This window comes from Lepidothrix coronata, unplaced genomic scaffold (assembly GCF_001604755.1).
Source record: "Lepidothrix coronata isolate B3197 unplaced genomic scaffold, Lepidothrix_coronata-1.0 Scaffold1, whole genome shotgun sequence".
In the NCBI taxonomy this organism is placed as follows: domain Eukaryota; kingdom Metazoa; phylum Chordata; class Aves; order Passeriformes; family Pipridae; genus Lepidothrix; species Lepidothrix coronata.
In genome coordinates this window covers 5,032,586-5,043,488 of record NW_016690181.1, presented here as the reverse complement: position 1 = coordinate 5,043,488, position 10,903 = coordinate 5,032,586, and the positions used below count along the sequence as shown (strand labels likewise).

The 10,903-nt window shown below is 39.3% G+C and overlaps 1 protein-coding gene across 1 annotated transcript; it reads left to right on the top strand.

The window, feature by feature from the left end:
* The first annotated feature begins 240 nt into the window (after window positions 1-240).
* ASTL (astacin-like metallo-endopeptidase (M12 family)) lies at window positions 241-10,004 on the top strand. The gene is made up of 13 exons (XM_017807410.1): window positions 241-327; window positions 546-570; window positions 2,615-2,631; window positions 3,018-3,042; window positions 3,885-3,956; window positions 4,965-5,099; window positions 5,734-5,851; window positions 6,561-6,739; window positions 6,865-6,949; window positions 7,352-7,479; window positions 8,216-8,331; window positions 8,736-8,961; window positions 9,908-10,004. The coding sequence occupies exons 1-13, from the start codon at window positions 259-261 to the stop codon at window positions 9,940-9,942; spliced, it is 1,230 nt and encodes a 409-aa protein (XP_017662899.1). The 5' UTR covers window positions 241-258; the 3' UTR covers window positions 9,943-10,004.
* Window positions 10,005-10,903: the final 899 nt, after the last annotated feature.

Genomic DNA, 10,903 nt, shown 5'->3' with positions numbered 1-10,903 from the left:
GAGAGCAGCATGAATGACAGTGTTAAGACTAGGGATGCTACAGATCACGGTGACAGCAATAGCACAGCACCGGGGGATGCCCAGAGGCTAAACTGGTTTTTGAGGCTGCAAAAGAAGTTTGCTTCCTGCCGAGATTCCCATTGGCTGGGGTAGGATTTTTCAGCCCCGGCAGAGCAGGCTCTGCTGGTATATCTAGCAGCAGCACTCCTGAGCAGGCAGAGAGAAGGACGTGCACTGGTGGTCTGTCAGGACTGCAGAATGGATCTGAAGATGTTCCTGGTCTTCACTGCATTTTTGCTTCACACTTCCCTGGGCCTTCCTATTCAGGTGAGAGCAGCTCCATGCAATTGTGCTCTGTCTTCTAGCTGGAAGCAAAGCTGTGAAGACCTGTTTTGATAAATTTCCTGCAAGAAAATATTAGTAATATAATAATATATAAATGCAATCTAATAATTTGGTTCCTCCCTTTGGCCTGATTTTGATGCTATTGTTGTTGCATTAGTGAGCTATAGAAGAATAATGCCTTTTATCTATTGGTTTTGCAGGAGAAGTGTGAAAACAGCACAACAAGTAAGTAGGATTTAGACTGCTATTTTTGTTTGTGTATCACACACTTTGTTTTGAGAGCTTGTGAAAGCACTGACACAGGCCTTTTGAATTAGGCCATGTTTCATAATTTGTTATTGAGCTAGGTGCAGATGTGTTTTCCCAAAGATGTGCTTTACACAGTCTTTTGGGTTATGGTTTGTTAGGTTAATTTGTATGCGCTTTCACAGGCTTGAAAATAAAATTTCAATAGGCCTTTTTGTTACCTTTTCATTAAATTGAGTGTTATAATAAGACTGCTATTCATTTGCCTTCTTGCCTACCTTGGTGCAGCAGTAAGAGAAAAGGATGTCAGGCATCAAAGAAAGCTTTGCTTTGCTCTGGGATGGAAAACAAATAATACAGACTTAGCTTCTGGCAACTTGCAAAATACAAGGAGATAATTGCAGATCTCCAGAGGTCAATGGGAAGGAACCTGTAGGTAGACTTTAACTACATCAAGAAACTGAGGGTAATGTGTGTGAGAGGAAGACACCTTGGAAAAATTTGCCTGACATAGTCAAAGCAAGTAAGTGACTAAAGAAAACTGACAAATTCTTCTTTTGAACTGTTATTTATGGCATGGAAACAAAGGGATGTTCTAAAATTACTGCTTAGTGTATTTAGAAGAGACCAAGGGACACGTTTTCTTGAGTTCAAAGTAGTCAGTTGCTGGGACTCGAAGTTACAGGGTTACTGGGACAAATGCATACAATGAGTTTTAATTTACCATTGTTACTGGGTTTTGTGCCTTTTGAAACATCTTTCAGTATTTACAGTACAGGGAAAACGTGAGCTGTGTAATTTTGAAAGCAGTATCACACCAGATGTTCATTTCATCAAGAAGTTGGCAGATACCTTCTCTGGTGTTTCATTTGGGTTTTAAAAAGAAGTTGCAGGCTGTATCTGCCTAAGAATCTGGAGCTTAATTTCCACTAATTTTGACTACTCAATTAATCTAATGCCTCTTGGGTGCATAAATTCTGAATCTGGTCAACCCATCTCAGAAATGTTCTTCCCTGCAGAATGTTTATAGGTGTCATGGATCTCTCTGAGGCAGCTGGTGGGAATGGACTGAACTTTTCTATAATAAACCACAATCATTACAGTGGGCTTCCTTTACCATGTAACTGAAGTAACAATTTGGAAAAAGAGACTGAAGTCTTTTTGAACACAGATAGGCTTGGAAATAAGAACTATTTACTTGATTGTTCTCTCCATCAGTGTTGAATAGGAGAAAAAAGCAATTGCTTTACATTTTGACAAGGAAGAGTGCAATATTGACAAACTGGAAGAGATTCACAGACAGGCTTGCAGCATATCCATCATACTTAAGAACAGGTCAAACAAACTGTGGTCGGTAATAATATAGATAAAACTGTTTCTGCCTTAGGGAAAGCAGACAAATCAATGACCTCTGGAGGTCCTTGCAATTTCTAAACTTTTATGATATTATAACAGTGAAGTTAGAAATTTGCACATCAGGTCAGATTTTCACTTCTAGTTTGTATCTAGAAACTGATATTTGGTAAAAATCAAAAAAGACACCTTAGGACTCAGAGTGGTACATGCTGCTGTCAGGTACATACGGAAGCTGAGATTATTTTCCCATGTTAAATTATAGCCTTCATCTCACGTTATAACATTACTCTTGGACACTGTGAAACCAGAGGGTATTGTTGAGCTAGTTAGTCTGCATTTGTTGCAAAAAAACCTGGAGATATAGAGGGTTTTTTATCCCTGGTTTCTTTTGTTATTTTCCACACTGAAGCTGAAAAAGTATTTTGTTGATTTTTAGATGGCAAGTGACTAGAATTCTGTCCCTCAGCATGATCTACTAGGAATTTTCATAGTTTTTTTCTGAATATCAATTTAATTTCTGTGCCCATGCATCAGTTAGTGCACTCCATTCCCCTCCAAGCAAAGGCCTTCCCATGGCTGAGGAATTCCATAATATTGAACGCTGTGAAGTTGTATTCAGAATCTAATTTATCCCTCTTGTTTGTCTTTTTTTCCTTGCTTTTTGCAGCAACAGAACCTACTGAGGTAAGGGCAGCTAAATCAGCTCTTCTGATCACTTTGCGGTTCTACATTGTGAAAATAAGGTCAAGACTCTTGTTTTCCACCTGTATCTCCACCAGTGGAGTAATGTCTTCTCAGATCAACAGTGTGTCAGAATGTATCTGAAACTTATTCCACACTTCAGATTACATTTCCCTTTATGATATCTATATTTGCCAAGATATCAAAGAAGACTATTTACCATGCTGTGGTACCTCTTTACACATGGTACAGTATATAAAAGCTCAAGACTGCACTGATGGAAGATACATTTAATGGGCCTGGACACTGTTGATACTTTATATGTTATATTATTTAATTTAATGTTATATTATAAAGTATGAGATAATACTAATATATCATTCTTTCAGGTTACTACACAAGAGGATATATATGGTATGTATTACTCCATCTACAAGAACGTATATGAGAGGATATACTGATTGCTAGCCACTCAGCTACTCCAGAAAATAATACATGCTTAACACAAATTAACCTTAGGGAAGGAATTTTAAATGAATGCACTCACCACAATATTTAATGCAAAGCAAAGTCTCTTGGCTTTGACCAATTGTTTGACCTTGCTAAAAACATCACCTCTTACTTTTGTTAAAAATAATTCTGTTTAAATAATGTCCTGATTTAATTCCCTTCCAAAGGTTGTAGAAAGCATAGAGGTCATGTGTTTCTGCTTTTTACTGATGTCAAGGCTTGTTGCATAATGCTCAGAGTTGGCTGATCTTGCTTGCAGGGCCTAGGAGTCCTTGATGTTGGGCTTAGCTGGGGACATCAGTATGATTCATGGAATAGGAATGCAGTTCCAATTTCATTGGTTTCAAGAGTTTTTCAAGAGGTCAGCATGTCCAGCAGGAAGCATCAGGACTGCTCTCCATCTGTTTTTGCTTCTGGTGTCTTATGTTTTAGGGTTGAGTGTAAGCTGTGTATGCAGAAGTCAAACTGCAGTCTGAGGCCTTAAAATGTGACGGTTATGGGGAAAAAAAGGGAGAGAGGGAAACAAAAAGAAGGACTCTTGGGACTTGATTAATGCCAAAATAACTACAGCTGGGGTGGTATCAAGATTGTGTCACTGAACAAATATCTACATGAGTGAACACCCTACCAGTCCCTAAATAGGCTATGTAAGTATGTCATGCATCACTGGAAAATCATCAGGTTAAAAGTCAAGATTCATATTTTCCCCGGGAATGAGAAAGTGATACTCTTGTATTTCTGCACAGAATCTCCATTGCCTACAGAGACTGATGTTGAGGAAGAAGTTATTTTTAACAAAATTCTGAAAGTTAACCAAGGTAATGCCACCAAACCCTGTTGATAATGGGTCTGTCTTTGTTGCTTTTTGGGGGTGATATGGGAGGTACAATATCTTACGACAGTCTGTGAGAATATTTTCCCTTCTTACACACCATCACGTAAGAGATGCCCAGAGACAGGACACTGAGACTACTGCTGAAGCCCTATAGTAACTCAAACCTATAGAGTCAATACTGAAGATGCTACCAGGTGTAGAGGCAACTGAACTATCCAGACAGTTTCTTCAACTGTAGCTTTCAACATCTTTGTCATTCTTTGGACTTCAAGAGTGAACACAGATATTTAGATGCTTTGTTATTAAACTGCCTTTTACTTGAATTCAAGCATCACTTGCATTCAGTCATCATATGGCTTTGTAGTACAGACTCCTGGATGACCTACAGTCAGTTCCATGTTCCCTGCTCCAGACTTGCTGTTCCTTGACCCTTCCAAACTTTTCCTAATCTATCAGCTTGTCTTTCTCACACTTACCCTTCAGCAGTCATTCAAGTAGCTTTACTACTGTCTGTAAAAATAGACACCAAACATGCCTACACTTTTCTCCTGACTCATTTCTCTTTTTGGTTTGCTCGCCTTCTTGGGTTTCCTTGTAGACACCTCCTGCTTTTGTCCAGTACCCTTCCTGGAGAGGTATTTGATGTCATTCATTCAGTGTCATGTGATGGATGATTAAATAGTACTAAAGTACAGCATCCCTCTCACTATTACAACTGCTTTCAGTCATTCCATATCCTGCCTCAACACCATCCAACAGAACTGGATCTTTCCAGTTCTGTGTCCTCTTAGCTAAGGACACAACAACAAAATTAGGGAGGCAGACAACGTCCATCTAGCTGAATAACCTGTTTCTCATGCTAGCCAGGAACAGATGCTTAGTCAAAAATAGGAAAAGAGGTTTAGTAGAGAGTGACAGCTTTCCAAGTGTGCTTAGCAAGCATCCAGCAACCTATGGCTCAGATGTTTCCATCCTTTCTCTCTCACCACAGACAGCTCTCAATACTTGCAAGAAGGTGACATAGTTCCACGAAGGAGTCGCAGTGCCATCAACTGTCGCCATTGCAACTGGCCCCAGTCCCGTGATGGGATTGTTCGTGTTCCCTATGTCTTGGATCCTACTTATGGTGGGTTTAAATTTCAAAAATAAAAAGTGGATTTTATCCAATAAAATTCAGGTAGGAAGCTACTTATAGTGATGACACAAACAGTTGAATAAATCAGTTCTAAAGATTTACTTGTGCTGTGCAAGCACAGATGAATTTAAGTTACAAAGACCTGAACCAGAAAAAGATCAAATGTCTTTGAAATGTTTGCATCTATAATGTTTTGGATCTGTTCTCTTGGAAACAAGGATGGTCATTCCATCTAATGGTACTTTCCAGAATACCTGCCTTTATAAGGTTCATTCCTATTACAGTGCAGCCTCAATGGCCAGCTCTTCGTTAGTAGAACAGCTTGCCATAGTGGTCTCCAAGCGTCCAATAAGAAGATACATCAACAATCATCACTATAACTAAGAACAAGTGGTTGAAAAAAAAAGGCACCAGAATACATCTGGACAAATATCTGGATAAACAGGATCTTGTGCCAGGCTGTTAATATCTTAAATGAAATTAAGTACTAAGCAATACAAAACAAGGAAGAGCCTAGGCTAATGTTTCTGTCCCTCATTTACCCTGTTTTTGAGAACATGTGAGATTTTAATGGCACTTGCCATTGTCCTCCTGTGACGCCTAAAATTAACCCTTTCTTCTCCAGAGGAGAGCCACGTAAAAGGGATTCATGATGCCATGGCAGAATTTGAAGCACTGACTTGTATTAATTTTGTGAAGCGCAAGACAGAACGTGATTACCTCAGCATTAAATCTGTCGATGGGTGAGTTGAATGATAAATTAACAAGTTATTTCTACAATGTTTTTCAGTTCTTCACTACAGTTATTCTGTGTGACCTTAGAGAGGCCTTTGTTTTATCACAGTGCCAATGTATCCTCCTTGGACACCTCACTAGTGCAAGGGCTCAACAGGTATATCACAAACTCACTGCAGACACTGAAGTAATGCAAATTATGGAAAAGCACCATTAAAGTGGAAAGAATAAGCTCATGTTTTCTATGTGATATAATGCACACTTGAGAACAACATATTACTTTTTACACAAGTAAACTCAATTTCAACCTATGAAATAAACAGTTTTCTGAATCACAGATTTTGCTCTCAAGCTCAGAATTGGAGCCTATGAGAAAATTGTTCAACATCTGTTAGCTTGAAGTGCTATTCACCTTAGCTCCAGCTCTGATACAGTGTTCAGTATTTTGGAAAAAATTGTAATTTCAAGGGAGTTAAAGTCACTGTAAAGTCAGAAGTCAGGAGCCTCTGTGCTAATGAAAATCTTTCAGGAAGATTTAGCAATGATCATACTGTGTTCTTTCCTACACCATCATTGGTTTTGCCTCTGTAGACTGACTATCACAGTGGAGAGGAAGGAATCCTTCCACTCCCACAAGAGGTATGGGAAGCAAGGTTCTCTGTTCTTCCCCTTTGTCTGCCTGACAATAAAAATCCTATAATCTGATGCCTCTCTCAGCTGCTGGTCCAACTATGGGAGAGTAGGAGGTGGACAGACTGTCTCTGTGATGAAAGGAGGATGCTTGTGGAAAGGAGTAATTCAGCATGAACTGGAGCACGCTCTGGGCTTTTTGCATGAACATTCTCGAAGTGACAGAGATAAGCATGTAAAGATCATGTGGGAGTACATCAGTCCACGTAAGTACTTTGAACTCTTCAATGTAGAAAATGGTGTAGATACATCCTATTGCTCCCAGCCTTCCCTTCTTCCCTGATGGGAGAAGGTTGGAAGCATACTCTAAGTACAATATCATATATTACAGCTGACAGATCAGACTTCAAGAAATTTGAAAACTCCAATAACCTGGGTCTTCCGTATGACTATTCCTCAATAATGCACTATGGCCCGTAAGTAGCAGCATGGCATTCCTGTTGTTGGAGCTCAAATCTTACATGAGAATTAGTTTCTATCATAACTGTCTCCTAACTACCAGTTTCCCCAATTCCACTTCTGAGAAAAGCAGTAGGAGTCAGTTCATACAAGCCTCTCTGTAGGATTAATTCAATATCTTTTATATCCCTTAGCTTTCCGTTAGGGAGCCCTTAACTGCTGAGCCTGGGAGCAAAGGAGAGCATCTGGACAATAACCCTGCTTACTGCTGGACATCTCAATAAAATCTATTTAAACAGCACTACTGACCACAGCAACAGCTTATGTACAGTTCTTGTTCTCCCTCCAAAGCATGCCATTGAATCCTGAAAGAAGATATGGTACTTAGATAACATAATTTCTCATGTGTTTTTTTTCAGATACACATTCACTAATACCACTGGAAAAGCAACAATTGTACCAATTCCTGATGGATCAGTACATATTGGACAGAGGCAGGGGCTGAGCAACTTGGACGTGGCCAAAATCAACAAACTTTACAACTGCAGTAAGTTTCTCAAAGCCACCCTTTCATCTTCAACTCAGATCCGGGCATGTTGCAGAGGCAGCAGTTACTCATCAAAGACTGTGAGACTATTGTCATAAATTCATGGTACCCATTTGGGTTACTCTGGGAGAGAATGCAAAAGTGAAGCTGGAGGCAGATTGTCATTAGTGAGAAAATGGTTTCTGCTTCTAAATTAAATAAAACACATTCGCTATTGGTGTAAGTGGCTGCTGTGCAACTGACTGCTGGACTAACTGCATACCACATTGCATACTTCAATGGGGTAATTTGGTTTCTTACAGTTCAGCAGACAACTATTGATCCCAAGAGAGCCAGAGATCACTGTTCCTCACGGCAGTTGGTATTTAAGACCTGAGTTAAACCAAAACAGTCGTAGGTTCCTCTGAACTGGAACCATTTCATGTCCGGTTTTCAAATGTTTAAGCTGTCATTCTAAATTTGTATGTTTAAACTCTTTAAATTCAACCTTTGCTAAACTACAGAGCTAATCAATAAAAAAATAATGCTTTTTTCCAAGCAGTACTTTGCTTTTCTCTTTGATGCATTATGTGAAAATTAGGACAAGATGATTTTTCATTTTAATCAAGATATACTAGTACTCTGAAATGAATGCTGACAGATTAGACAACCAAGAGCCATTCATTCTGAAAGACTGTACTTGTAAATTAGTGGAAGCTTCTGCAACCCTGGTGCTGAAGCAAACATTTTTTCTCAGGTCGTTGCAGCACTATTCTTGACGGAACTTCTGGGTCACTGAAATCTGCCAACTACCCAAGAAATTATTCAGATAACACCAATTGTGTCTGGCTCATCCGAACCCGATCCAGAAAGGTAATCACAGGTTTATAGTGGTCTTGAAATATGGCTGAATTTCTTTCTATGTTAAGCACCTCAAGCTTTGTCTGCACAGCAGTTCCCAGATAAGATCTTCTCCATGAGAGAGTCTCTACTTCTTATGTCCTTAAGCCAGATGTAGGCCAAGACAACTGCAGAGCTGTGATTTTGAAAAACCTCAATACTTTGGGCTTCAGGTTTGCAAAATCAAGACAATTGTCTGAGCATGGGAGCATTCAGTCATTAGATCTGAAGCCCACAACCTCAGGGAATGAGAGGCAAAGCTGGGTAAGCAGTGCCAGTTCGTGCTTGGCTGCAGCTTACGGTCAGCCTGTTTTAGAGGAGGCTCCATGAAAGAAGTATATATGTATATTAAAGGTTGATTTGCTCTTTCCTTCCAGGTTTCCCTGTACTTTCAAGCCTTTGAGCTGCAGAAAACCAGAGGCTGTCAGGGTGATTATGTTAAAATTTATGATGGATCCAGCAAGTCTTCTGCAGTTCTAATGGACAAGACCTGTGGATCAAAGATACCAAATTACATAGTTGCTTCTAGTAATCTTATGCTTGTAGAATTCATCACAGATGGTGCTTATACAGCTTCTGGTTTCCAAGCCATCTTTGCTGCTGGTAAGTCTGAGGACAGGAAGAATGGCAAAAAAAACAGTCTATGTCAAATCAACCTTTCTTTTCACTCAGGAAAAATACTGAGGAACTGCTCTCTGCGAGAGCCATCACTTCCTTCCTTGCTTTTGATTTAATGGATCAGTTATATACTGATACTATTTGCTCATTCATGCAGATGGGGCCACACTCAGGATTAAGTGGTGTTAGCTAGGTGATTGACTTGGCCTTGCCTCTCAAATATATTCCATTACAAAACATGTGCCAACATGGGCAATCAATTTAATGTTACTGCATCACTAGCACAATGGAAATAGAATAAATCATAATGCAGCATTTAAATATAATGTTCCTCTGGAAAAGATGCAGGTTTTAATCACAGAGTTCAGAGACCTACAGTGAAGTCACCCATGCCCCTGGCAAGGAGAGAGGCAGCATTTCTATGGTCAGGATCCCTGGAATGTATCCAGCTAAAACATGCTTTATTCAGTCCATTTAATTAAGAACTAAGGCCAAAACTATACACTGAAGTTACCACAGGCTTGTGAGCTAGCATGGAATAAAGAAATGCTTGTTTGTAATTGTAGCCTACTGCAGCTGTAGAATGGTGCAGCTTGCATTAGTACGAAAGAAAGCTCAGCTACATCACACGACCTTGTATTTGCCATGGAATAAAAACAAGCACATAGAATTTGCATAAATCCACTGGAATGCAGTAACTTGACTGTATATCCAAACCAAACCAGCAGTTTTGCATTGTTTCTATGTGGTATCTATTTCTGACCACTGTAGCTATGGAAGGAAAGAAGAATAAAAAAACTCATTCCACTTTGATATGTCCACAAACATGAAACAATCTTAGTTGCCAGATAAAATGTGATTTAGCATGCATGTATTTTAGAGATGCTACAGTTTGTTCAGAAAAGCTAAAATTCTCTCATTTTGCTTACAGTGGGTAATCAAAGAAGATCTAGCATCCACAACTGACTTAATGAAGAACCTATTCTGTGAATATTGAAATTATGTTTCCTACTTTGCTTCTATCCTGGCTTGGATCAGTATGAAATTTAATTCCATTAAGAATCAAAGTTTTCATCTTCTGGAGAAAGTTTATTCCCCAAGCCATATAAATGTACAAATTCTATACATCTTGTATACTCCTCCTTTTGTCTGAACAGTTAAGTTATTACCTCTTTCTATTTAACAATTGAATAAAAATCTTAATTTAAAAAAAGTTTCTATTTCTGTTTTCCAGTAGTCACTTCCAGTCAAACGCACTATCCAACACACTACCAGCCCCCCTCATTCAGCCCTAGGGATGTCTCTTAAGTATACCACTGACATCAATCATCATGGGTTCAGTTAGTTGGATGAAGAGACCAGCTTCAAACTTTAAAAATTCATTTTGTGGTCTTCACGGTCTTCAGCATGAAAAGGTCTTCTACACAGACTCTTATCCCAGCCTAACATTTAGGCTTGCAAAAATGACATCTCTCTTCACAATTCCATTACATCCTTAAAACGCCAGAAAGATGGACAAGACAAATCTATTCCCAGTAAAGGACTGGTGCTTCCCATTGCAGTTTTCCTTGTACAGTTTTGATAGACAGAGAACATCTGAGGGTGCTTCTTTAGCCACAAGCCATTTTTGGTCCACAGAGATGATTAAGCTTATCAGAGGACGAGAGGTGGACCAGATAAGGCTCCTAGAGTTCACGCATACGTTCAGGGAAGAAATTTTTTGTCAGGGAAGAAGCTAAGCTCTCTCTTCTGATCTCATAAGGAGGACAGAGGGCTGTAAGTGTCAGAAATCCTGGAGAGTCCTTTGCCTGCAATTACACTTTTAAAATTACATTCTCTTGACCAAGACAAGCCTGTAACAGATCTGAGCAAAATAGGCTGCTATTTTAATCCACAGCATAGACAGATAGTTAAACATATGACTAAC